Source organism: Neovison vison, chromosome X (assembly GCF_020171115.1).
Source record: "Neovison vison isolate M4711 chromosome X, ASM_NN_V1, whole genome shotgun sequence".
Taxonomy (NCBI): Eukaryota; Metazoa; Chordata; class Mammalia; order Carnivora; family Mustelidae; genus Neogale; species Neogale vison.
Window position 1 is genome coordinate 16,829,991 of NC_058105.1, and position 27,907 is coordinate 16,857,897.

Genomic DNA, 27,907 nt, shown 5'->3' on the forward strand with positions numbered 1-27,907 from the left:
GAGTTTATAATTCTATAAAAATGGGTTTTGGAATCTTGACTGTGCACATAAGTCAGTAAACATTTTCAGACTCTAATAAGTCAATTCTCAGAACTAGCACTTATACTGGGTTTTTTTTGTTTTTTTTTTTTTTACCATAGGTTTCAAAGCGTTTTCCCTCACACTGTTGGTGAAATCAGAACACTTAAAGAAAATAAACTTACTCTAACTTGGAAAACTAAATGAAAATAAAGCAGGTGTATCTGTGCTGTCTGGTATAGTAGCCGTGAGCAAATGGTGGCTTTTTACAATTTCTGTTGCATATAATTAAACACAACCAAACCCGCAGTTTCTCGCTCACACTGACCACATTTCAAGTGCTTATTACCGGTCACATGAGGCAAGCTGCGCCTGTAGCAGACATCACAGATAGAGAATGTTTCTGTCATCACAAATATAGTTCTATCAGACATCACAGTTCTAGCATAGCTCCTTTGAACTATCAGGAAAATCAGATGATCATATTCAACGAGGAAGTCTTGTACAAATGAACTAACTACTGATCAAATAATTAAATGGTAAGTATAAAAGGCATTTCTAACATAAATGGTTAAAAAAAAGCTGTGTTGCAAGTTAGTTGTATACTTTAAGAGATTAAACAAAATGTATGTAGAAATTTTACATTACATTTCCCAGCAATTTGAAAAGAATTTCTACCATTAACGGAAGGCTGTTTCATTCACTATAAACATTTATTGAGGCCCTACTGTACGTAAGACAATGTATTTAGTGTAAAAAGGTATAAAAACCAAACATTCACTTGTCTTTTAGGGTCCAACTAAAAGTTTTAGGCACAGTTCTAATGCCTCCATTGTTTATTTCTTTTAACATAAGTCTTCGATTCCAGGGACTAATTTCTCAATGAGAAAGCATATCAACTTCGAATCATAGATGCTAATATATTTCCTAATAAATACTACAATGGTTTTTAATTTTTTTATTGTTTTAGAAATAAAAGCATAGTCAATTATGACAAGAAAAGGGTAGTTTAATTACTGTATCTGAATACATAAAACTCGAACCGAAAGCATCAGACTGTGAAACAGTTCATAAAAATTTATATCAATGCCACTTCACATAACTGCAGTAGGGTTTGAAGGAGGAAAAAAGGGGAAAAGGTAGAAGTGGACAGCATTTTATAGGCAACAAGGCAAATTTATATGGCTAATTCCCTGTGAAGACAGAGAAGTAAAAACTACCTTCTGATCTTAACATTATAGCAAATTTCCTATCAGAACACATCACAGACTTTAAACATTCAAACTGACAGCTTCTAAGAAACAGAATTTCATTAGGACTATCAGAATTACTTGCAGTTGCCCCAAATTTAAAAATTCTTTAAAATAAAAAATCATAAGCAAATGTTTCAATCATTCTGATGCACGTTATACCGTACACGTTATACCGTACATGTGATACACATAATATTCTGTTACAATGAAAACAAACAATCACTAACACTGTAACACTGCATTCTTAAACACCGTTAAAGAAATTACTTAACTGATTCCATTATCAGGCCAACATGACTAGTTTTCCAAATGGCCTTTTTTTTTTTTGTCCTAAATATGGAACAATTCGGTGTAAAATTTTAGGGGACTTTAACAACAATAGTAAAAATCGTAAAAGACTGACAAATTTAACTATATTAAATTTTCAAACTTACATAGCAAAGAAAGTGTTAAAATTAAAAGGCAAACAAATGAGAAAAACCTGCTGTAATTGTGAAAAAGGATCACTATCCTTACCATAAAAAGTCATAAGAGATTAATACCCCAACTGAAAAAATGAACCAAACGTATGATCAAATAATTCACAGAAAATAAGTAGTTCAACATAGTTCTATAGGAAATTTGACTTCTTTGGACTCAAAGTGTAAATTAAGTGATATGTCATTTTCACCTATCAAAATAGCAGACTTATAAAAAGTAAGAATAAACAAAAAATGAGTTAGAAATAAAAATCTAGAAGAAGCCCCACAGAAATACTGAGCTACACCATGCTTCTGGACAAACAGGATCAACATCAGAATGTTAGCTCTCTCTAACCTAATTAACGCAACTCTGATAAAATGGTTGATCCCACCGTTTTCTCAAAGAGTAAATATATAATACACAAAATTTTTTTTTGAAATCTCAAAATATACTATAAAGAAACAGCAGTTAAAATCTTGGCACGGGAAGAGACCTATATCAGCAAGAGAGAAAGCACGGTTGAAAATAGACCCATAAGCATATGGGAATTCAGAGTATAATGGTAGCATTTCAGATGAGCGGGGAGAAGACACGATGGCATAATTGGCTACCCACTTTTTAAACACTGACACGCCTTTCCTGATACCATATGAGAAAAATCTCATCATAAAATAACCAACTATAAATATAACAGAGAAGAAAATGGAGGAGAGTATTTTTTATAATCTTGGGTCAAGTCACCTAAGAAGTCATAAAGGAAAGGGCTGAGATCTGACTAAACATTAGAAACCTTTGCAGGGGGGCACCTGGGGGGATCAGGTGGTTGGGTGGCTGTCTCTCACTTTGGGGTCGCATCATGATCTCATGGTCCTGGGATGGGGCCCCGCATGGGGCTTTGCACTCAGCAGGGAGTCTGCTTCAGGATTCTCTCCATTTCCTCTCCCTTTGCCCATCCCCCCTCACTTGCGAGCGTGCACGCGCGCGCGCTCTCTCTCTCTCTAATAAATAATAGATCTGTAAACAAAACAAAACCAAAACAAACAAATCTTTGCATGGCACAAGGCACCGTAACAGAAATAGAAGACAAATGATAAACTGGGAAATCATTCCCATTTAGTGACGGGGAATTAATACCCCCTTTACAGAAATCACTCACTCACAAATCTATTTCAAAAGGATGAACCCAGAAAGAAAAATGCACAAAGGACAGACACTGGCAATTCACAGAAAAAATATAAATGACTGAAAAAAAAACTTCAACAGTAAGGCCAACCTTACTAGTGATAAGAGAAATGGAAATTAAATGAGATAACAGGATTTGCAAATATTAAAGACTGATAAGGCCCAGCACAGAGGCGGGGAAATACACTGTTGGTGGGAACGTAACCCACCTGGGTGTGAAAGTCCTTTCCCCAAAGTTAAATGCAAACCCCTTTTTTAAAACTTTATCCTATAGAATCACTCGTATAGGTAAGTAAACATATATGTACAAGGAAGATCAATGCAGTCTCGTTTGTTTTAGTGAAACAAATAGAAATGGTTTTATTTGATAGAGAAATTCTTAAATACACTATGGTTCTATTTATTCTATGGGAAAAAGAATGAGGTCAACTGATAGGAAAAAAGACAAAATTGCTTCAATGGAAAAAAAGCAAAAAGAATGCGGTCAATCTGTAACCACCAACAGGGAAGGAGGTCTGTGATAAATCACAGAATTAAAAAAGCAAGTAGCATCATAGTATGTACATCAACTATGATGCCACCGTATTTATCAGTAAGTGTGCGCAGACACTATCTACACAGGTTTGTATGGAGGTAAACAAGGCTCTGGGGAGATACCCACCAAACTGACTACCAATTACTCCTCAAGAAAGTGACTTCAGGGCAAGGGAAGGGCTCACTGATCTGCTTTAATTTAGTAATATTGTACTATTTTCATATGAAACAATGGAAAATGAACTACTTCCATAACTGAAAGAACTTCCATCATCCAAGGCAGTGAAAGGAGGGTAAGCTCCTCCACCACTGATGGGAGCACAATGCCAGCACAACCTTCCAGAAAGTAACACGGCGACAGACCTCAGGAACCTTAAGAAGACTCAACCCTTCAACCTAGTGACTGGACTTTGGGAAATTTACCCTAAAAAAAAAAAAAATCACTGAAAATGCACATGGGAAAAGGAGCATGAGGCTAGTCACAGCGCCTTTGTTTAAATTTTTCACGGTTACAACAGGTCCTCCCCCATTTCAAAAGCGTGAAAATGTTTTAACATTAAATTTTGTTTCCTTCTTCGGTAATAATTATAAAGGAACTCTGCATAAAAAAAGGTAAAAAATCTCCCTTTCCACCTTCTAATTCTGCCTGCTCGGCACTCCCAGTGGCGCTGTGGCTTTCTTGCCTCCCCTCCCCTCCTCTCTCCCTCAAGTAACCCCCCTTAACTGCTTTTCTTCTCAACCTCAAGGGTTGAGAGCCCGGTTTTGGATCCTGGAACTGCCAGACTGCGTGTCCTCTTGCCTCAGAGCCACCTCAAAGGGCCCAAGAATGAACCGGATGAGTCCGTCCGGGTAAAGAAGGGAGTTCAAGAACAGCGCCTGGCCGGTGAGACCCTCTCCGTATCCGTTAGCTACTGTTTTCCCTGTGTGTGCAAATGGGTTTTTTAAAAGGAGACACGAACAAATGGCATCCTAAGTATCCTATTCTGCATCTTGCCCTTTTCTGTGTAATCTCTAAATTGGAAAGAGCCCAAATCTACGAGCCCACATTTCAGCTTCTGGAGTTCTGACTGTGCCACGTGTGCTCCGCCAATTATACACGCGACCGTGCTGGAGCCTCACCACCTGCCCCGCGAGGTTCTGTCCGCCACCGTCCGGATCCCTCATTTTTACAGATAAGGAAAAGTTTGGGAAAGGTTAGATAACTTTAGCCAGGGTCACAAAGCTGGGAAGTGGCAGAGCTGGGACAAATCTATGCCAGTGAGTTCCGACATGCTTCTAATGTGGTAATATCCACTGTCACAGAAGTACACCATTTCAGGTGCTCGGGAAGTTAGAAAGAGGACGGCTTTACATCTGCTTCTGTCTGCAGAGCCAGGCTCTGGAAGGGTACTTAGGAAACGGCCAGCAGCGGTTGCGTTTAGCAAAGGAATCTGGGAACAGATAGAAGGGGAGGGGTGGGAGGAAAGCTCGCGAACAGTGGATACTCTTGGCATATTGCTGGCTCCTGTACGACGTTCATATACCTTTTCAAACAAATGAGAGCAACAAACCCCCAAAAGCTTACCCTTGTGTTCACAGCTTCAACTCCTACAAACCCAGGCTGGTAAGGGAGGTGACAAAACAAGGCTGTGCTCCTTCCTGGGCCACCAAGCATTCCCATCCACTTGCTGTGAGTACATCTCCTAAACATCTCTGTCACCTCCGAAAGGCCAGGCTCCTGTCTGTTACCCTTCGGACTGTCACTAGGAGGCACAGCAGTGACCAACTGACCAGGGCCCCAACTCTCCTCCTCCTAGTACCGTCCAGCCCGACCTGTTCCTTTACCAATTCTCTTCTTCCTAATCAGTATTTTTCCCGTCTTCTCACCTCCTGGTTTTAGCTCCATTGCCTTTCCTCCCCAAAGTCTCACATCAGGTAGAAAGGACCCCTGGATAGAAAGTCTGAAGACAGGCACCTTCCAGGTCTTAAAACTTGGTAAAGCTAGTTAATGCCCACGAGGTGAAGTCTCCTGGTGTATCAAAGGGAACTAATGCTCACACCTTCCTGAAAAGGATGCCTTAAGAAAATGTGAAAAATGCTTTGTTTTTTTTTGTTTGTTTTTTTTTTAATTTATTTATCTATTTATTTGACAGAGAGAGATCACAAGTAGGCAGAGAGGCAGGCAGAGAGAGAGGAGGAAGCAGGCTCCCTGCTGAGCAGAGAGCCCGACGCGGGACTCGATCCCAGGACCCTGAGACCATGACCTGAGCCGAAGGCAGCGGCTTAACCCACTGAGCCACCCAGGCATCCCTGAAAAATGCTTTGTAAACTAGAAAATTCTATTCAGATGTTAGTTATTATTCTTGTCATACCTTGTGTAGCCTGTAAGCTCTTTGTCAAAGGGCTTGTTTACTAAATTGCCCAATGCGCCCACACCCAGGAGGCACTCAATAAACGTGCGGTGAAATTATTTTGAAAACAAAAGCAAACTGACGAGCATTAAGCCCGGGGGGGGGGGGGGGGGGGGGGGCAAGCGTCACCACCACTGCTTTGCATCTCTGGGGCTGCGACCACAGGAGGCCCGGAGGTCACTTGCCCTGCCTTCACCCATGGAAACGCTTCAACTCTGCTTTCTGCTTTGTTGGTAAAGTTGGGAGATAAATGATTTTATGCATATTCATATACAGATGCATATATAAACACATAACATACATCAAAAATAGTAAATCTTAATTAAGTGTGCTAAAATGAAATAGGTCTGGAATTTCAGTCCCAATTATTCAGAGGAAGTAGGTGAGGGGTGCGGATGAAACAAGACTGGCCACGAGCTGATGACTGCTAAAGCCAGGTGATGGGGCTTTTTCTCAAACATACTCTTGTGTACGTCTGAAACTTCTGGTAACGAGCTTGTAAAGCATACTAAGTGAAAGATAAGCATAAAGAGTGCCTAGCACAGCACTCTGCACGGGGGTAGTCAACAAAGCTGGTGAATCGAAGAAAAAATAGGGAGTCAGTTCTAGCAGAGGGCACAATGTGAATACATCACTAAAATTTTCCAAGTTAAATCCCAAATACAGTGTAAATTCTATTACCTTCCAAGGAAGAACGCATGAATGTAGTACTTACTGAGCCCTTGACTATGTCCCCGGAACACTGCTAAGGCCCTTACACATGTTATTTCATTTAATCCTTATGACAGTTCTTCCAGGTAGGGTTTTTTTTTCCAATTTTACAAATGCAGTATCTAAGGCTCCAAGAGATACTAAATCACTTGCCTAAGACCATGTGACTAGTAAGTAGCAGAGCTAAGATTCAAATATAGATCTGATTTCAGAGCCCATATTCAACCAGTGTACAAAATTGCCTTTCTAGTACTTCCTAAATCTATTCAATGCTACAAAACCTAAAAGGTTTTAAAGACATTGGTATCATAGTAGAACCTCCCTAAACTTCCATTTGATACAAGTAATGAAGACTGGAAGGTGCAGCACATTCCAGAGAAAACAAACGAAAAGAAAATACTAAGGGAATATTCAAGCAGGCAAAGGCTTCGAATCTACATGGATAACAACACACAATATATTTCTAATTTAACTATGATGACTCTAGTTCTTGAAACACAAATTGAGTTAAATGATTTGACAATATAAACAGTTCCAAACTGGAGGCGCCTGGGTGGCTCAGTGGGTTAAGACCTCTGCCTTCAGCTCAGGTCATGATCCCAAGGTCCGGGGGTCAAGCCTTGCATCAGGCTCTCTGCTCGGCGGGGAGCCTGCTTCCCCACCCCCACCCCCTTGCCTGCCTCTCTGCCTGCTTGTGATCTCTCTGTTAAATAAATAAAATCTGTAAAAAAAAATTGTAAAAAAAAAAAAATCTGTAAAAAAAACATTTCCAAACTGTCCGTTCAAGATGAGCTCTTCCAAGGTTAGGCACAAAAGAGTCCCTTACATTGTCTTTTATGGCCACTGCAAGTAATTACAGCACTTACCACTAAGCTATTTTTTAATTTGAGATTTTTATTATTTATTTATTTGATAGAGATCACAAGGAGGCAGAGAGGCAGGCCGAGAGAGAGAGGAGGAAGCAGGCTCCCCGCTGAGCAGAGAGCCCGATGCGGACCTCGATTCCAGGATCCTGGGATCATGACCCGAGCTGATGGCAGAGGCTTTAACCCACTGAGCCACCCAGGCGCCCCACCACTAAGCTATTTTTAAGTAATTTCAGACTTATAAAAATTGACAGAAACAATTCCTTTATACCCTTCACCCAAATGTTAACAACTTACCACATCGGCTTTATCATTCATATACTATTTTCTGAGGGTTTAAGATACAAGCATGATGCCCCTTTACCTCTAAGTACTTTCATGTGTCACCACTGTATTTTAATCAGCTCGTCACATATCTGTCACTAAATGATGTCCCCCCAAAAAACCCCAAACCCTGTTTTATTAATTCACCTTGTGTACTAACATCCACTACAAGAGCAATCACAGGCGACAGAAAGGTCACCCCAAAATAAGTGATGCATTACATACCATGCTTTGTTTCAAGCCAAAGGAAAGAGATCACAGCTATCTCTCGAGTGTCCATCCTGAGCACAACATTGTGTACTGGGTAGTTCAACAAAAATAATAAGCCACAAGTTTGGCTACTTACGATGTCAAGAAGCCAAACTGAGCTGAGGTTCTGTTTGTGATCACGACTTTAACAATCTACACATTCTTGCTGCAAGGAACTAACACTCAGCCTCTACTCTGCTTCCTATCTCACCACAGATGACTTTGCTCCATGTAAATTATTAAACAGAAAAGCTTTAACCCCTTAATGAAAAGGGTTTTCGAAGAACCACAAGAGGTAATCACAGTTCCTTGTAGGTACTCAAATGTTCACTGATGACGAGCTGTCATGTTTAACTACTTCTACAATTCAGAAACTAGCAGCAGTTACAAGCTAGAACTACATGCTATTGCTAATGTTTGACATTTTTAAAATACCACTTTAGAATTTAGTTCTGGCTTTTCCTGTCCAATTTTAATGTATAAATTCCTATTCTTTTAAAGATTTTATTTATTTGACAGAAAGAGAACACGTCGGGGGAAGGGGCAGAAGGAGAAGCAGACTCCCCACTGAGCAGGGTGCCTAATGTGGGGATGTGGGGAGGGATGTGGGGCTCAATCCCAGGACCCTGGGATCATGACCTGAGCAGAAGGCAGATGCCCAACAAACTGAGCCACCCAGGTGCCCCAATGTATAAATTCCTATTAAGACTAGGAGGGTACTACACAGTTTTTTAAGTACTCAACGACCATGTGTGGTTAGTGGCTACCATATTGGACAGTGCAAATAGAGAACACGTCCACTGCCACCGTAAGTTCTACTAGACAGCCTTGCTGAACCATTAGTTCTGTAGCCCCTTGTAAAAAGCCCTGCGCCTGACATGCACGACATTCAGCTAAACCACTGCTTCTCAGACTTTAACGTGCACACGAACCACCTGGGATCTCGTCAAAGTGGCAATGCTTATTTTGTAGGTCAGGGGTGGGGCTTCAGATTAGGCGTTTCTAAGCAACTCCCAGATGATGCCAATTTTGCTGGTACACTGACTATATGCTACCTTCCTCCCTTCCATTCTACCAATCATTCTACCCCTGCTTCAGATTTTCTGTAGTGCACAGCCTACAGCTCTTTTCTCCTTCCTGGCCCCCGCTGCATCCTGGGTGACTTCAACAGCCTATGGGACAATCCTAGCAAGTTCCGTGACCTTCAGTGGTGTTCTCCATCAACTACCCAATTCCGATAATCACACCCAGACACCTTCACAATCACCTAAAAATGGTTCTAACCTCTGAAATCACTATAAATCACACACACTCGGGGACCACAAAATGATTGCTTTCCCGAGTACTTTCATTCTCATTGACCTTCAACTTTATCAGGACACCCAATCTATTAACTCCTTCCTATTTCTTTTTTTCCTGCCTTCACTTCCCTCAGATTTTTGCCTTGCAGATATCCTAAACTCCCTTTGACCATTACTTCTTTGTTGAACCCACTTGGCAAAATCCCAATTCTGATCTAACCAACTAACCCCTCTCTCTGTGCTATACAACGGATCCTGAAGTGCTGAAGGAAGTCACACAACCTGAGGGTATCACTATGTCAATTAATGGTTAACTGAGCCCTCTATCCACGCTGGAAACCTTACACTTCTCTAGGCAAACTTCCTCTCCCAGTCTTCACAACTGTTCTTTCAAACTTCCTCCTCCCGCCTTTAATTTCCAACCCGCAGGCCTCACCCTACGTTTTCCCTCACAGAGAAAACAGACCAGTTAGGAACCATCCCCCCTCTTCCCGCTCTCCTATTACAAAGGAAATGCTCTCCTATCACAGGGCAATTCTTCTGTTCAAGCACTGAGTCTCCCTCCTTCCCAGACCTTCAATCTCTTCTCGCCTATCACAGCCTCTCTCATAAGCATTTACGTATCAACTAATCCGCTGCCCTCCAAGAAAAAAGCCAACTAAGTGAAAGAAGCTAACCGGAAAAGGCTACGTAGGGTAGGACTCCCACTTTATGACATTCTGGAAAAGGCAAAACTGTGAAGACAGTAAAGAGAGTCTCAAATTTAGTATTTTAAAACACAGTTCATATTACATCAAACTCATATGAACAGACTGAATCACAGAGGATTTATCATTTTAAGTATTAGCAAACTAGATGACTGAGCCGACGGCAAATGACCAAGAGATACTGCCACAGGTATCAATTCTTCTCTGCTGCACAAACTACCATCCTGAAACACAATCCTAGAACCCCAACCATAAATTATAATCATAAAGTAGATTTCCTATTAGAGCCCCTGTTTTCCTACTAGAACAATGGTTTCCTAGTAGAACAATGAAATACCTGGAAATCTGTTTCTAACAAAGCCCTCAATATCAAGCAAATTAAAGCTAGATAAAAGTGATAAAAGCCAAAAGTCAATAAATACAAACCCTGAAGTGTCTTTAAATTGTAAAATTATGCTTCAAGTTCTACAATGTGAGTGTAAACACATTGTGCATACATCAATAAGGCATGAGGTCCCAGAGTGCTACGAAAGTATACACTGAACCCAAAATTCAAAACAATTATATCATGAATTTGAACTGTAGGAGCATGCCAGTTACATTAAAAAGCAATCATGCTGAAAAGTATTAATTTAGATCATTTTCGGTAAGTTTCTGAAAGCAAAAAGGTGGTCAAAATTCTTTTACTTTACGCAGCCTGCAGTGACTTGTCCCTACCACTAGATGGTACTATCAGCTTCAGAAAGCTGGAGAATAGAAGGGAAGCCGGCTCCACTAAACATGGTTGCCGCACTCAACTCTCCTGCCCCAGAGCAGCCTGTACTTGGGTTCCTTCAGGGCCTTAACTCTTAACCCTTGCTTTACCATACACATCTGGTCACCACAATCTTCAAGAGAATCAAACCCGTTGTTAAAATCTAAAGTAATGAAAGGTGGGCAAGCTTCCTCTTAACCTTTGAACAAGGTCTTCGACTGAATTCTAAAACTGAACGAGGAAAAAAAAAAAAACCAAGGGAAACAGTATAAAGGTTTATCAGTAGTTACTTTATCACCTCTAAAATGTTCTGGTCTTACTATTTATCCAATCTGTTTACCTTAAAGACAAGTTTTTTTAAGTCTACACTACACTAAGTACTGGAACTAATCTAGAGTCCCAAAGTGGAGGATATACCCACGATCTAAGATATCAAACAAAGAGGGTGACAAACTCTTAATAGGCTAATACGGGTAATCAGGTAAACCCTAACACTGGAAACCACTTCCTAAATCGGCAGGTTCAAACCATCCTAATTCTAAGCAACATGTTCTCAGAGGCTACCAAAAACCGAAGATCTCTAATTTAACTGGAAGGGTAGAACAATCTCAGATTAAATCTAAGCCTTTCTATATAGCTAGTGAAAGTATCAAAACCGTATGTTTGCGAAGGCGTGAACCAAGTCAGAGTTCAATTTAAGAACTTTCCATCCCTTCCAAAGACCAAGGACAACTTGGCTAACTATTTATAAATACCCCAATGTTGTTTTATATAAATTTAAGGAGAAATGTAAACTATAAAGTAATTTTAAAAGTTAACATACTTTAAGATTGATCACTTATTATGAACATGTCTGTATTTTCAAAAAAAGTACAATGTGTACAAAAGTACAAAAAAGTAAATGTTAAAAATAAAACAGTAAGCCTGGTGATCACAAAATGTACCAGTAACTCCAGCTCATCCGATAGTAGTTAAGGATCCCAATTATTACCTTTACAATCTACTAACACTTACATGAACACAGAAATCCAAAATCACTAGCATCCTTTTTTTTCCCTAAAGATAAAATATATCTCAACATACTCCTTACAAGAACTTCAGGGGTAAATATTTTCTCAAAAATCCAGATCTCTTTCACTATGCACTTAGTTTATCCTAACACTTTTGTTAATTCTTTGAAATGTATTCACTACTGAGATACACCTTGTGGTAAAAATTAGTAGAGTAGAATTCACTCAGAGCTCCTCCTGATGTTGAAAAGTGGTTGCACAACGTACCTTCAGCATTATGTGCAGTTTTCTTGTGTTTCCGGCAATAAACCCTATAAAAAAAAACAAAAACAAATGAAGAAGTCAAAAATCACCAAGCCAACAAACTAAACTCTTTTTCAGATTAAAAAAATGAGCAGTACACTTCACCCCATTCACAAGCTGGATTCCAAAAATCTTATTAAACGTCCTATGCCATGGGTCTAACCATTTCACTCCTTACCAGAAACACCCTTTACAATGATGAGGAAATGCTCTGAAATGGGAAAAACTTTTACAAAAGCCTAAAGAAAGTAGGACTGCTAAAACAAAATAAAACAAAACAAAACCCAAAAAAACAACTGAAAGAGAAGTTAAATAATTACATGTAAATTCCTTGTGAAGGTTTCTCCCGTATTTGAGCTTTATCATGCAGCGCACAGTGGTAGTGGTATGTCCTGTGACATGTTTTCACATCACAACCAATTGTGGCTCCAGGACAATGGCACAAAGAGCACATCTACAGCAAAACAATAAAATAATGATTATTAGTGTGCGATTCTGCTAAGGCCATGATGGCAGGTTACAGGCATATCAATCTCTGTCAAGGAAAACAAATTGGTTATTGAAAAGTTTTGTAACTAATAATGCAATTTTCCTTGTTTTTTTTTTTTTTGCCTAGAAATAATCTGAATAAAATTCTACTAGGGGTACTTTCTCCCCCAAGACTGAATGCTGACAAAATTAATGGAATATTATTAATGTCTACTGTTTCACTGTGGTCAAGAAAAAATTTGAAATGTTGCGAATCAGGACTGTAAGCTGTATGTCACTTAGACTTTTTCACAATCCAGATTTTCCTGGAAATGGGTAACTGTGGAAAATGTCTCATACCAGAAAAAATTTTTCCTTCACATTTCTCCTTAATGAAAATCTTTGGGGGAAAAAAAACCCTCACATATTATTGGGGAACTTGGTAAAATCAATTTCAAGTGAGTGAAGAAGGATAAAAAATTAAGTAGATATTTAAATATCTCAAGCTCTAAAAATATTTTGTGATGTCAAATTGATTGTGAAAATACACTCATCTCTTCTAATTTAATCTATGTTACTTACCTCGTGTTATGAATTCAGGCAGATAGAAGAACAGACTCTTTAAACATATTTTAATGTAATTTACCTTTTGACTTTATTAGATAATTCCTATTGTTTAACTAGCTCATGCTCTCAATTTACAAAAAAGCTCTTTTAAAAAAAGCACATAACAATGACTGTTAGTGGTTTTGATTAACGTATCATTGTACATGGTACTGAGTGGACTTTTAATGAGCTATTCTCCTGAGCTATAAATGCCATGCCAAAATAAATTCACTGTAAGGCAAGTCTTAAAAACTGTTTCTTGGTGGCTAGATACCTCATTCGAAACTGTTCTCATTCCTCTATTAATTTTAATATAAAGAACACTTACCACCCTAACTTGTGGATTACTTGGCTCCTAAGCAATTTGGGTATACTGGAAAGCTAATATAAATTCCAATAAAATTCCTTACACTTCTCTAAGCAAGTCAAACACTCAACCTCTCATTCAAACTGTCATTTAAGAAATACTCCTGAGTCAGAAACATTCTCAATACACGTACATTCCAGAAAACATGAGGGCTAGTGCCATTATTAATATTAGAGAAACACTCCCATTTCCTTAAATACAGAAACTTCAGAGTATTACTGTAAAAAGAAATACTGTGCCAAATTATCAAGCAGGAAAAGCTGTTAAACACTTTTGGGGAGCTTGTAAATTCTTGAGAAGGTGTAGCATTTGTACTACAGCTTAATTATGAAGTTTTATCATTTTAGCAAATTATATCTTTCATCAAAAAACACACATTACAGACATTTTGGAAAACACGAAGGCAAAAGAAAATTAAAACAAACAACAACAAACTAACTCCTGCTTACCAGAGATACACTTAGAGTATGTTACAATGTTTACATGCAAGTATTTGTCTATGTAATTCTGTACATACTATTTTACAACCTCTTTTTTTTTATCTAAACAGGTTGAACATTACTCCACCTCATTAAGAATTCTACTGTAAATAGTTCATCTTGAAATTTCATCAAAAATGGGTTTGCACAGGTACATTTTGAAGAAACGATTTTGAATTCAATTACCGAGCAAAAATGAAAGGAGGGGAGGGACTGTTAAAAATACTGTACTTGGCTCGACGTCGGCAACAGTGCAGTGACAAGGGCACTCTCACAGCCTGCTGGGAATCACTGTACTCTGCATAGCAGCTTTTGCCATATTTATCAAAAAGCTTTTAAAAAAGTTATTTCCTGATCCACTAACTTTACTTCTATTAATCTAGTCTAAAAAAATTAGATTTAAATGATTTATATACGTATCATCTTCACTGCAGAATTCTTTGCAATAGTCCAAAATGTAAAACCACTCATGGAAAACAACTGAAAAATCTTTGAATTATAGCACACCCATAGGTAGAAATAGTCTATAGCCACGCTCCAAAGAAAACTTAAGGGCATGGGAAAATGTTTATGTATGAAGAATAAAGCAGGATACAAAACTCTGTTAATTATGATCCCAGTTGGGTTTATAATAAATTATTTGGGGGTACCTGGGTGCTCATTTGTTAAGCGTCTGCCTTTGGCTCAGGTCATGATCCCAGGGTCCTGGGATTGAGCCCCGCATCAGGCTCCCTGCTCAGCGCAAGCCTGCTTCTCCCTCTCCCGCTCCCCCTGCTAGTGTTCCCTCCTTCGCTGGGTCTCTGTCTGTCTAATAAATAAATAAAAATCTTTAAAAAATTTTTTTAAAAACCCCACAAATTCTTTGAAAATGGGAGGAAGCAAATATAGCAAAATGCTGAGGGACTGTCACTAGGTGGCTGGTTTTCTTTACAATTTCCCGTATTTTCTGATGTTTTTTTCCTACAATGGGCAAAAATACTTTCACATGTAAAAAATTATTCTTGGGAGAATACACTAGCCAATGCTTTTAATACCCATCTGTCAGTTTGTTGAGAATAAGGAAACCAAATGTCCAAAATATATCAAAATTTGTCTTTGCTGGTTCTCAGTTTAAATCTGCCCAAAGTATCACAAGTTAACTACAGTAATTTAGGACAGATACAATTTCTAAGTGAGAAGAAGCTCATTCTCACTTTTGTCAGTTCCTCAAGGAAGAAGGGAAGAAGATGTTCCATTAAAAATGGTTTCCAAGAGTGGAAAATTTCTTCAAGGTTAGCAGTAGGAATTTTTCTCAATTAGAATTTATTGGATCTATTTTAAGCAGCATTCATATAAAAGCCGAAATACCCACTTGTATATGAAAGTCTGGCAAGATGCTAACCAAATAGCAAAAAGTACCCATAAGAAAACAAAATATACAATTTAAACATCGTTGTGTGCCTATGAACACAAAATGGAGTCACAACTGTTACCTTGAAGTGTACTACGCTCTACACCCTAACCCCTAAATAATTCTTTCATCTCTAAACTCCTGTGGGACTTCAGATATAGTATTTATTTTTGGCTCTTAGCATTTTACTTCCTTGTGTGGCTAATTATATTTATAAATGTATAGATTTTATCCATCAATTGTTTCTAGACTGAGTTTTCTGGAACACTGCCACTGTGCTTTTACAAAGTAGTGCTCGGTAAATGTGTTGACTTTAAGCTTCCTGTTACTGAAGATTTTAGTATCTCCCAGCACATTTTTTCCCATATATGTTTCTAATACCTACAGATTTCACAGAATAATCTTTAAACATGCCTACAAATTTAAACAGTCTGATCTAGAGTTTGGAAAGGTACAATTGAGAAGAACAGTCCAGTAGAAGGGGCATAGAATGCACATAAGTGAGACTATTTGGGAGGCACAGATTAGCCCTGTGAGATACAAGGTTGAGAATCAAAAGAGAGAAAAAGAGAAATTAAAGAAGTTGGGAAACCAGATAGGTGTCTGGTACACCTAAAAAAAAATTATGGGAGATAAAACAAAGATGACTTCTCTTGAAATAGAGTCACAGGATCATGGGGTCCCCCAAATGGCAAGGCAGCAGTGTGCTGGACCCAGGCAATGTCATACCATATTTCTCTCTTTTTTTAAAGATTTTATTTATTTATTTGACAGAGAGAGGGATCACAAGTAGGCAGAGAGGCAGGCAGAGAGAGGGGGGGAAGCAGGCTCCCTGCTGAGCAGAGAGCCCCATGCGGGGCTCGATCCCAGGACCCTGGGATCATGACCTGAGCCGAAGGCAGAGGCTTAACCCACTGAGCCACCCAGGCGCCCCTACATAAAACATTTGCCCTCAAATTTGTCACGGTCCCTACTGGGCTCCTAGCAGAAGGACTGTGAGCTGCCATTTCATATCAAGTTTACACTACCCATGACTCTTGCAAATGTGGGAAAATGAAAGTTAACCTGACAGGAACACAGTGAACTAACTGTGGACCTCTTCCCCCTGCAAAAATATCTGTCCCACACAGCAAATACTCTGCTGAGGGCTGATTTCCTGCCCCCAACAGAAGTATAAATGTCAACCTGATATCAAGCTCTTTAAGTAGAGGTAAAAATTTGTTGATAATGATTTTTCTTTTATTTTCCCTCCTCTCTTCAGTTTGCTACCTAGTAGACCTAGTAAGCCTCAAAACTTGATCACCTCTTCTGAAATGGGGAGCCTGGGAAGGGGGGGAAGGCCCCATCCTACTGCAGATGTTTGCATTTAATCTTTACAGTATGGCCAGAAGCTATACTAACTTTAAAATTTTTTTGCTAAAAGTTATATATATATTCAGGCTATATGGCCCAATATTTTAAAAATTAGTGAAATGCAAGTTAGTACCCTTTAACCAACATGTCTGCACCCTCCCTGCCTGTGGTAAGCACTATTCTAAAACCTGTGAAGCTATCCGACGCTAATGTCAAGCTGTACCCAACAAGCTGAGTCTCAAGGGGCTGACCCACAGATTAAAGAGGAACTAAGTCACACCCGGGAGCCGACAACGGGAACCGAAAGGACGATGACTTAGCTGAAGTCCTGCGGGAGCCAGAGACTGGCATGTACCTGCTCCTCAGTCAGCTGAGCCAGGCCAGGGCTGAGATTCAGTCTGTAACAGGAAGAAGTCCTACGGAATAAAAGGAGAAATACTGCTTTCTCCATAGCTATGGGTAAACCATAGGGAAAACTCAACCAAGGGCACAGAGAGACACAAAGTGAAACTAAAATGAGATTCCCAACTTCTAGGCTGGGCAGAAAGGGGTGGCTTTTGGGGGGAAAAGCTAGAGTCTGATGGCTAGCCAGAGTCACAGGGAAGCGAGGGACAAAGGGCTTGCTAAGACAGCTATGCCCAGCTTAACTGCTGCGTATAGACCATGTGTATCGGGGCTGATCACCACCATATAGATATAAATCCTCATGGCCAAGTAGTTACTACTCTTGACATCTACTCCCAAGAAAGGGCTATAAACCTACGAGAACGCAGAAGAGGTTCCAAAATGAGACCTGTAGGCAAAGAAAACATCCCAAGAGCACTTGGGTTGGGAACAGTCTACCTAGTATCTGCACAGGAGACGTGAAACAAAAATAAAGTGAGGTCAGTTCACCTTACACCGGTGTCTGTTGTTTTCAGTAACAGATAATTACTACCTCCAGTAAAAACATGGGACAAGGCAGTTGGGGTAAGTTTTCCAAGCTTCCTAAAAAATGCTCCTAAACTCCAGGGTCACTGCTTTAAGTAAAGCAATGGAATCCCTCACCTATCCAGTATGGTTAGAAAGCTCAGTGACCTCTGAATTATCTGGTTAAGTGACAGCTGTCTGATTTACCGGTTATAAATTCCTAAAAAGAAGCGTCTGGTGGCTCAGTCAGTTGAGCAACCAACCTTTGATTTTGGCTCAGGTCATGATCTCAGGCTCATGGAATCAAGCCCCGCACCAGGCTCCACACTCAAAGCAGAGTCCGCCTGAGACTCTCTCCCTCTGCTCTCCTCACTCCTCCTTCTGCTCTCTCTCACTCTCTGTGTCTCTCTAAAAATGGATAAATAAATCTTAAAAAAAATTCCTATGGGGTGCCTGGGTGGCTCGGGCAGTTAAGTGTCTGCCTTTGGCTCAAGTCCTGATCTCGGGGTCCTGGGATCGAGCCCCATGTTGGGCTCCCTGACCCCAGGGGAGTCTGCTTCTCCCTCTGCCTCTGTGCTCTCTCTCGCTCTCTCTCTCAAATAAATAAATAAAATGTTTTTTAAAAAAATTCCTATAAGGAATAGCCTGCGTGGTGGGGAGGAACATGAACTCAGGACTGTTTCTGGTTTATGCTAGAGCTACAACTGAAAAAAATAGTCCAGCGTTTTCAAGAGGGTCTTATAAAAACACAAACTTCACATTATCAGTAATAATACACTCTGCATAATAATTAGGTCTAAATGGAAAGCTGGAAAGCAAAAATGACATCTGAAAGTCATCAAAGTCATCAGAAAAAAACACACCTGATAGGGTAGGACCTTAAATCCCAAGTGCTTCTAAAAAACAGGGCTACTGAAAAGTACTTGTTTTTACTAGAGTAATAGACTAAATCTAAGCTTTTACTAGAGTAACAGACTAAATCTAAGCTTTTACTAGAGTAACAGACTAAATCTAAGCTTTTACTAGAGTAACAGACTAAATCTAAGCTTTTACTAGAGTAACCGACTAAATCTAAGCTGCTACTGAACAAATCAGTTCAGAAATCTTTTCAGAACCGGAGGGCCATGAACTAAGTAAGCCTGTCGAGTTCTTCCTTTACTTAGTCCCCTGACCTTGCTGTGAATATCACATACTCCACACTCATACTTTATGAGTCATCACTGATGAGAAATTTAAGTTCTCTTACTGTAGTTTTTGAAGGGTATTTTTTTGTTTCCACCTGGAAACATTCAGACCGAGTTTTTCTGGGCACAGATCAATAGGTTCAGGCTGTTCTCAGGGGTAGGTCTTTCAGGCTGAGGCTACTCTGAACTCTAAACATGCTGCCTGCTATCCTTAATCGGGAAGAACGTCAAATACACATCCATGTTCAAGTAAGTACCAAGACATCTCCCCAAACCAGACAAGCATTATTTTACATTACTGGTTTGGGTTCTCCTCCATTAGCACAAATAAATGAGACCTAGTTATGTAATGACATAAATTTACAGTACTCCCAGTTACAAAGAAGTATTTAATGAAGGCAGAGGGGAAAAAAAATTAACTTATTCAGTAATAGTCAAAGACCTGATTTTCTCCATCATTGGACTTGAAGTTTCTCTTGCGCCTTATATTCATTCTCCTTAACCGTCTCCAAAGAAAAGCAAAATTCATTTTAATATAAATGACAGGCAAAATATTTGCACGCATTAAAATTAATCTGCATGCCATAATCTGAGCTTTATAAAAAAAATACACACTTAGATAAATACGCTCATGATGGATTTACACTTAGTTGCACAGATGACAATAAGGCCAGTGAACAAATCTGCAGGAGGAATTTACCTGTTTTTCCACAAAAATACTCTTAGGCAGGGTTCCTGCAAGTCCAATCCGGCTCACCAGCCATTTCTGTAAATAATGGTTTATTGGAACACAGACATGCTCATTTCTTTGAGTACTGCCTGTGACTGAAACTGAGATAATATAGCTGGCAAATTCTTAAATATTTATAATCTGGCCCTGGACACAAAGTTTGCCGACCCCTCTCCTGAGGCAATGGTCCATAACCAAAAGTGTTCACCAGAAATCATTTGCAGGGGTGGGAGGCAGAGCGCCTGGGTGGCTTAGTTGGTGAAGTGTCTGCCTTTGGCTCAGGTCATGATCCCGGGGTCCTGGGATCTCTCTCTCTCTCTCTCAAATAAATAAAATCTTTTAAAAAATTCTTTGGGAACCTTTCTCAAAAAATACATGCCTGCAATCCCCTGTGTGGCCCACTCAGATTTCACAGCTGGTTCAGGACCACTGCTCCAAGGGTTAGTAGCCCACTGACCGATCACCTGGCATCTTCCGCTTCTCTGTATGCAGTAAACAGTCGGAGCATTCTATGCACTGTGGGCACTCCATTTTGCCCTTACTGAATGCTAAATGAGCTATTCACTCTACTTTAAATAGCACTGGCATTTAATACTTACCTAATACTTTTGCCCACTTCCTCCTCCTTGAAACTCTTCCCCCTCTGACTTCTACGGCATCACTTTCCCCCTGGAACACATTTCAAGTGTCACTTTCTATGAAGCCTTCTGACTTCTCAAGGAGAGTTACTGATGGTCCTTTATCCCAGCTCTCCCGTGGCATTCTCTACATACTCCTAAGGCTAAACTGTATGTATTCATAGTGGCACCTACAGAAGGGTCTCACCTCATGCTTGGTACAAAGTAGGCACTAAATTAAATAACTGACAAATGGACAGAGAGATGAATTTTAGACTCTAGGACAAGGGCGTGACAAATTCATGCCTAAGGAAACAACAAAAATAATAGCACACTGGGTCAGGCAATGTTGAAGAAACACGCAAACCCTCCTGGCTGAGGCAAATACAGCTCTCCACTGTCCTGAACAAATAACCAATAGCACGTTCCCCACTAGATTTCTCCCCTTCCTTTCCAAACCACTAGAGATGCAAACCACCAGAGCACTGATTAACCAGAAAAGAGGCATTTTATGCTCTACCATTACTTCCCTGGCCAATCTACCCCTAGCCCGTTATTAAGGTTTCCCACTGTTATCCAACTGAAGCTCTTCTCTCCTCAAATCCAACAATCAGTGAGTGCCCATCTATTTATCAGAATGCTAATGAGACACGAAGGGCTGTGCCAAGTGTCTTCCGTGCGTTATCCCCACTTACTCCTATGCTAGGCCGAAAGAAGTCTCTACCCTCCCAGAGACCAGAATATAGTGGGGAAGAAGGCTTGCACACATGCAACAAACACAATGCATGTGATGTTAAACTCTACAACAGGGCGCCTGGATGGCACAGTGGGTTAAGCCTCTGCCTTCGGCTCAGGTCATGATCTCAGGGTCCTGGGATTGAGGCCCGCATCGGGCTCTCTGCTCGGCGGGGAGCTTTCCCCTTTCTCTCTGTCTGCTTCTCTGCCTACTTGTGATCTCTGTCTCTCTCTGTCAAATAAATAAAAATAATTTTTTTAAAAACTTCTATGACAGAGGTGAAGTTTGAGCTGAAGTCAAAAACAGAACTGAGAGGCAGCTAAGAAACAGCTAGGATGAATAATGTCAGTATGTGCACAGCAGTAGGGACACACTAAGGATGTCTGGGAAACCAAGAGGAGAGAGAATGAGATCAAGAATGGAAAAGGTGAGTTATGACTTCTGAAGGGCAGCCTCTGGGTATGATTTTGTATACATGAAGGCATCAGTGAAAGTTCGAAGTCAGGGAAGTAGAGATCCAGTAGTTAGCAGCAGTATGTTGGAAGGATGGGAAAAGGAGGACTAGGTACAGGGTAGCACTGCAAGAAAAGATAGCAGATGCGCGCCTGGGTGGCTCAGTGGATTAAGCCTCTGCCTTCAGCTCAGGTCATGATCTCAGGGTCCTGGGATCGATCCCCACATCAGGCTCTCTGCTCAGCGGGGAGCCTGCTTCCTCCTCTCTCCCTACTTGTGATCTTTGTCAAATAAATAAATAAAATCTTAAAAAAAAAAGAAAAAGAAAAGAAATGATAGCAGAGACATCCCAGAAGGAGAACCAGTGTGACAGATATGTAAGAAGGAAGAGTTGAAGGTAAAGGATTCCGAAAAAGAGTCAGGGTTCAGGGCAGGGCAGATGATGAATAATGGTTCAGAGAGGCTGAGTTTTTTTTTTTTTTTAAGATTTTATTTATTTATTTGACAGAGCGAGATCACAAGTAGGCAGAGAGGCAGGCAGAGAGAGAGAGAGGAGGAAGCAGGCTCCCTGCTGAGCAGAGAGCCCGATGCGGAACTCGATCCCAGGACCCTGAGATCATGACCTGAGCCGAAGGCAGCAGCTTAACCCACTGAGCCACCCAGGCGCCCCGAGTTTTAAGACACTGCTGCAGGACATCAATGTACACGCTGCCATGATTATTTCATTCTCCACAGTGACTACTGTACATCCCTTTTCTCCTGAAAACTGCTTTGCCCATCCCCATCCCCTCCTACCCAAGGTGAAATTCCTGCCTACGGTTTAAAGAACCTGCCATTATCCGACCTTACTCAACTCGATTCCATTACTGCAGGCCTCAGTGACCCATTCTAGTATTAACCTATTTTCTGGACTCACCCCCCTCCCCTTTTTTAAAACTTCACCATCTCTAGGAAGCAGTCTTACCTAAATAGGCAAGCCTCCTCCCACACAGAAGAAAAAGTTGTATCTATGAATTGTCATATACGCAGATTCATGGCATACCCAATATTTAAATCATAAACTCTCAAAATTAGATACCCCATTTCTATAGGGCACCCAGCACTCCACTGGAACCATGTCAAATTGGTCTTCCCATTTTTAGAGGCCACAAAAAATATCTTGAGGGTAGCGAAGAATCAGAATATTCTTACCTAGTACCTATATAAGATTTCTGTCCTAAAAACAATGCTATTAATACATATGAAAAGGTGTCGTATTATACCCTAAATCCAGTAGTATTTCCATATTTGTTTAAAAAAACTACTAAGCTCTAATATTTTCATTTGTTTAAAATCTGATTTGGGGTTGGGTAGCTTAAAAGGCAGTCTAGTATAACCTGAGGTAATCAAGATTCTAGCTGGGCAGTTCACTGGCCCTGAAGTCGAATAGGGACTTACTAGTAATAGGACCTTAGTCAGCTTACGTCGCCGGCCTCAGCTTCCTCATCCCTAAAGGGAGAATTAAAACTTCCCATCTCACATTATGATGGTCAGGATTGTAAAGAATCCTGTATTTAAAGTACTTTGCCACCATGTTAAGTGTTCAGTAAATGTTAGCTATTTCTACTATGCGGGGGGGGGGCAGGAAAAATGTTCAGAGGATTTCTTTAGACCTATAAAATTTAGTCCACAAAGGGGAAAGCTTAGGAGTGACCTGAGTATACTCATCAAGTATATGAAAGATTTTCCAGTTTTATTAAAGAAAAAACCCAAATCTTTCCTTTAATGGAAGGAGAGAGACCTAGAATTAATGGCTTAAATTAAGCGAGATAATTAAATTATAAAGAAGGACGAATTTCTCAATTCTGAAGAGTGTCATGTAATTACGGTCATGATTCAAGCTGCTTGGGTAGAATCACCACTTCTGGATATATTTAAGAATAGCAGAGATGAAAATCTTATGTTGGATGGCTTGGAGGCAACCTTGCATAGGGGTTGGGGAAGGTGAACCAAACGGCCTCTGAACTCCTGTTCTCAGAGTGATACATCTGACAGTTACCACTTCCAACAGTAACTATTATCCAGCGTAGATACTAATGATTTCACCACCTAGCTTCATCCAGAAAGAGTATGTTCTTCAAATATACTCCTCCCAAGTATCTCCTTAAAGAAAATAAAAACGGTGACGATGATTCATATAATTTTACTTGGAAATTCGCATTTCTTGGCTAGATGGCTGGAGAATTAAGAGTAGATGGTACAGATGTGGTGTCTGCATATGGCTGCAAAAGAAACTGGAAACCATTCTGGAAAAATACGTATCTGTCTTAACTGCAAAAACAAAGACTCAAATGATAAAATCCTTAGTACCCTGGCAAATTCTTCCCGGTCCACCTTTGGAGCTCAAAGGTAATGCAAAAGAGATGAATTTCCTCACACAGAATAACTTTCCTCCCCTGATCGTTGCAACTGACACAAAAACCTCCGAAAACTGCCTGTGGCAGTAAGACAGAAACCATATACCTGTACCTCCTGTTCTGTGGCCTCTCACTCTCTCAAGACTCTGACCCATCTGGTTACCTAAACACTTTCATCACGAGCCCCCGTCTCGTTTCTCTTTACTTTTCTTTGGGGCGAGCGGGCACCTACCTTAAGCCAACACCAGGTATGGCCTGGAACCTGACTTGAAAGCACCCGGGGACTGGCACTCCTGTTTATTTTCGACAGGTATTCATGACCTACTTTTCGCCTAGAAGTCAAAGTTAAATATATGAATGCTGCTCTAGCCCTATCCCCCACGTAACTGATTTAAATTCTGACAGCTGGGAGAAGGCAAAGAAGCAAAACTACGTACTAGGCTCAAGAGTTCTTTCCTTTTGACCCTATTCCTTACTACTAGATGCCCATAGCCTCAAAACAGCTTTTTAAAACACCTTTCCTAGGGTAACTCACTCTGTCTTTTATAGAACTGGTTAGCCAAGGGACATCGCTGTTTAATAAGTGGTGATACAGCATTATCTGTTTACCACTGGCAAAAAGACAAATAAGTTAATGACCTAGCTAAAGTTACATAATGTGTCAGTAGCAGAGTTATTTAAAAAAAAAAAAAAGCCTCATGACTTTCCCAGCCCAGCATGCTTTTCATTAGCCTACAGTGACATCTGCAGGATATTATTATCTATAAACAATAACTACAGTGGTAGCTAGCATTTATCAAGTCCTAACCACGTGCTAGGCACCATGCTAAGTCCTGTCCAGCCTCTCTTTTAATTCTCACAACAGCCCTGTGAGACAAGTCCTGTCTTTTTTAGCAGGGGAGGAAAAACATGGCGCAGAGAAGTAGATGACTTGCCCGGGGTCTTCCAGCTAGTCAGTGACAGAGCTAGGAGTCACATCCAAGTCTGTTACTTACTATAGCTTGTGGTCTGCACCTCCAATGTTCTTCCACTTTCTAGATCAAGGGACAAACTTAATTCTTTATAACTCACTACACTTGGGGAAAAATGAATTCCCCCCACCATACCATTAAAAATTAATCAAAACAATTTATATTAGTGAAGCTTGTACAAAGTTCTGATGCTGTCTTCACAAACACATCCAAATAAATGAAATGCCTGCTAGATTTACCAATGCTGCCAGATGTACACCGCTGCTTCATGTAAAACCAGGCACTGTGTTCGTTAATAATAAGTAACATCAGAGACCAAAACTGCTCCCGTTCGGACCACAGCAGCCACGCCAAGTGACAAAAATGCTAACGACTCAGGATGTAGACGCATTTCCAGGCATATGCATAATGCCAGGGAATAAATAATGGGGTGATGAGGTTTACAGTACAACCACTTTCTGGTAAGTAGTATTCTTTCTTTACCTCTGAATTTGTTTTTAAGGACTAGGAAATAAAAACATACTGCTCTGGTTCTCAAAAATCAGCAAGCCATAAAAACATGGAAGAATTCTGAAACCACCAAATAAAAATCACACTAAAAAAAAAACGAAAGCATTCAAAAAAAAAATGAAGCATTCTATTGTTACTACAGTTTTGGGGGTGGGGGGGGAAGAAATACTTTCAGTTAAGGTCTCACTACCACAAAAACTGGCCTCTGAATTCCCATTTGTGCCAATACTGATTCTAGGGTTTTAGACTATTTATCCTAAAGCCAGTCTCAAATCCTTGAACTTCTTCATATTGCTTTTTTTCCCCTATTACTACCAGACTGACAACTTCAAAAAAATAGGTTATTCCTGGTCATTGACATGACAGTTCCTAGCTCTGCTCCTTAAATTCTTTGTGAAACATGAGATCATCCAGCGCTGAAGAACACAGCTTTGTGTTCTGCCAAGCCCACCTTTAAAATAATGCAGCACTTAATCGTGAAGCTACTGAAGGCACATCTGCAGACATAATTTCAACAAAGGGTTCAAAGGGAAAAATAATAACCAAATGAAGAGACGTTGTTTCGATGTAAACCATAATGGATCATAAAGGCCAACGGAGATGAGGTTACTTTTCCAACAGAGCAACATAGTATCCTGCCCACCTGGTTGCTGGTAGAAAACGATTATAGGACCATTCAGTGTAACAGAGCTTCAGACAAAGAGTGAAATCCATCAAAAGTGATACTAAGTTATAAATGCCGGGTTATATAAGCTGAACCACAGTCAAATACAGCAAGTGCTAACATATTCCTGCTGAAAGGGTAGGGTCATCCTCATTTATGATGACCACAATGACTTTATGATAGAAGATGAAAAAGCATCTGATTCATGAAAATTTTGAATGAAGACTTCAACACATGATATATTCAAATTAAGCAAACTGCTTGTTTTTTTGAGTCAACACAGCCTCCAAGAACATTTTGACTCTTTTTGAAAAGGAAAAAAAATTTGAATAATATAAATATTGATTCACTCCTTTTTTGTTGCGTGGTAAACAAGTTAAGCCCAACCTTGGAATTTCTGGTTCAGGGGGTGAAAAAAAAAAAGACTGCAATTTAAAATCATAATGTTAATAAAGCAATACACTGTAAACTGAGCAATTTCCTCTTTAATGAGCTTAAAATAAGTTTTATTCTCAAGAGGCAGAAATACCAACTTACCAGCTTCGTGCCTCTTTTAATTTCCTTTTGGACATCTTCAATAGAAAATCCACCAAGACTTTCGTTATCAGAGTGTGATGATACCAAAGCAGATGAAAAGAGCTATAAATTACATTTAAAAAAAATTAAGGTTCACATTTAAAGAAATTGCAGTGCAACAGTGAATAAGATGTTAACTTTACAAGGAAATTTTCTAGTAAAAATGGCATAGCTTTGTGAGAAACCATCTCTTTAAAAATTTAACTGAGTTTTTTTGTATTCGGAAATATTCATTGTCAGGATTCTCATGGTTTCAGGTGTCTTGGTTGCTGGCCTGTACTTACCATGCACTTATGGTGTGCTGCCACCTTCTGGTTTTCAGATATTAGTAACTGTCCACATTCCTTGTCTCTATTTGACTTACAAAAGCCACATTTGCGCTGTCTTGTAGGCCCCTTTTTCTGTTCAACTGAGCTTGACATGATTTTTAAATTGCTTTTAGAATGCCACTTTAAGCCTCAAGAAATGCTACAGAGAATAAGAAGGGCAACAAAATGGTTAATTTCACTTTAATACCCATTTGCACAGTCATGTAAGTTGTTTAATATTTAACCTAAGTTTTAACATATGCATTTTTAAATGGCTATTTAGTATAGACAAATTAATATTAAAACCTACAACGCTTCTGTAATGAAAAAAATGAATGTATGCATAAAGACAAAGTAATGAAATAATTCAGGAAAATCAAACTGCTTCCAAATTAGGGGATATATGAAATAATTAAAAAGATTTCTGTGTGGATCGATAAAAAAATGTACAATGTGTGATACTAAAACAACCATCTGCTGACATAATTAATATAAAATATTTTAAAAATATAGCTAGATGCCTCTTCAAGGAGACAAAGAATTATGTATCTAAGAGCAGAGCAGAAACTTCTAAGAGAAGGACACAATATGCAGAGTGAACAGAATTCTAAAATTGCACAATGCCTTAAAGTTCACATAGTGATAAACCAACAAAAGACAAATGAATGCACTTAACCGTGACTCTGGAACACTTACTTTAAAAAATCTGAATTATTTTTAAGTATAAAAAAAATCATGTATATACATCCTTAATAAGTTTTGCTATTGTAGTCCTTTTTAGAGTAAAGAAAAAAATTAAGCTTATAACAATCTATTCCAAAAAGCATACTTTAGGAACCAATTATTTATTTTTAACAAACTGTATTATCTGACTCTGGGGCTTACTCCACAAGCCTGCTTATCAAATTAAAGCTACAAACTGACCGTGGTGTTCTAAATGTAGTAACTTCCACATTAAATTAGCAATACTGTCTAAAAGGAAGGAAAATTTTTCTGAATGACCCTTAAATTTAGTCAAGTTATAATTATAGGTAGCAGAGTCAAACCAAAAAAAAAAAAAAAAAAAAAAGGAGGGGGTGGGGGAGAAAAGCTCTGACATAGATGGTGTCAGATTTAGATCATCAAT

At 39.6% G+C, this 27,907-nt stretch overlaps 1 protein-coding gene and 1 long non-coding RNA gene across 3 annotated transcripts in view; one reads left to right on the forward strand and one right to left on the reverse strand.

Annotated features, from left to right (window-relative positions):
- Positions 1 to 27,907, reverse strand: part of PHF6 (PHD finger protein 6) — a 46,968-nt gene that overhangs the window by 15,932 nt on the left and 3,129 nt on the right. The window contains exons 2-5 of one of the 2 annotated variants that reach the window (XM_044234298.1): positions 26,758 to 26,941; positions 26,435 to 26,536; positions 12,385 to 12,518; positions 12,029 to 12,072 (exon numbers count right to left, since the gene is read on the reverse strand). In XM_044234298.1, coding sequence (XP_044090233.1) covers positions 12,029 to 12,072; positions 12,385 to 12,518; positions 26,435 to 26,536; positions 26,758 to 26,895 — 418 coding nt within the window. In that variant the 5' untranslated portion in view covers positions 26,896 to 26,941. The remainder of the gene's footprint in view (positions 1 to 12,028; positions 12,073 to 12,384; positions 12,519 to 26,434; positions 26,537 to 26,757; positions 26,942 to 27,907) is intronic. The other variant, XM_044234299.1, reaches the window with a different exon arrangement.
- Positions 459 to 5,110, forward strand: LOC122896276. Its single transcript, XR_006382399.1, has 3 exons — positions 459 to 557; positions 4,196 to 4,332; positions 5,028 to 5,110. It is a non-coding gene; the product is annotated as an uncharacterized LOC122896276 (long non-coding RNA).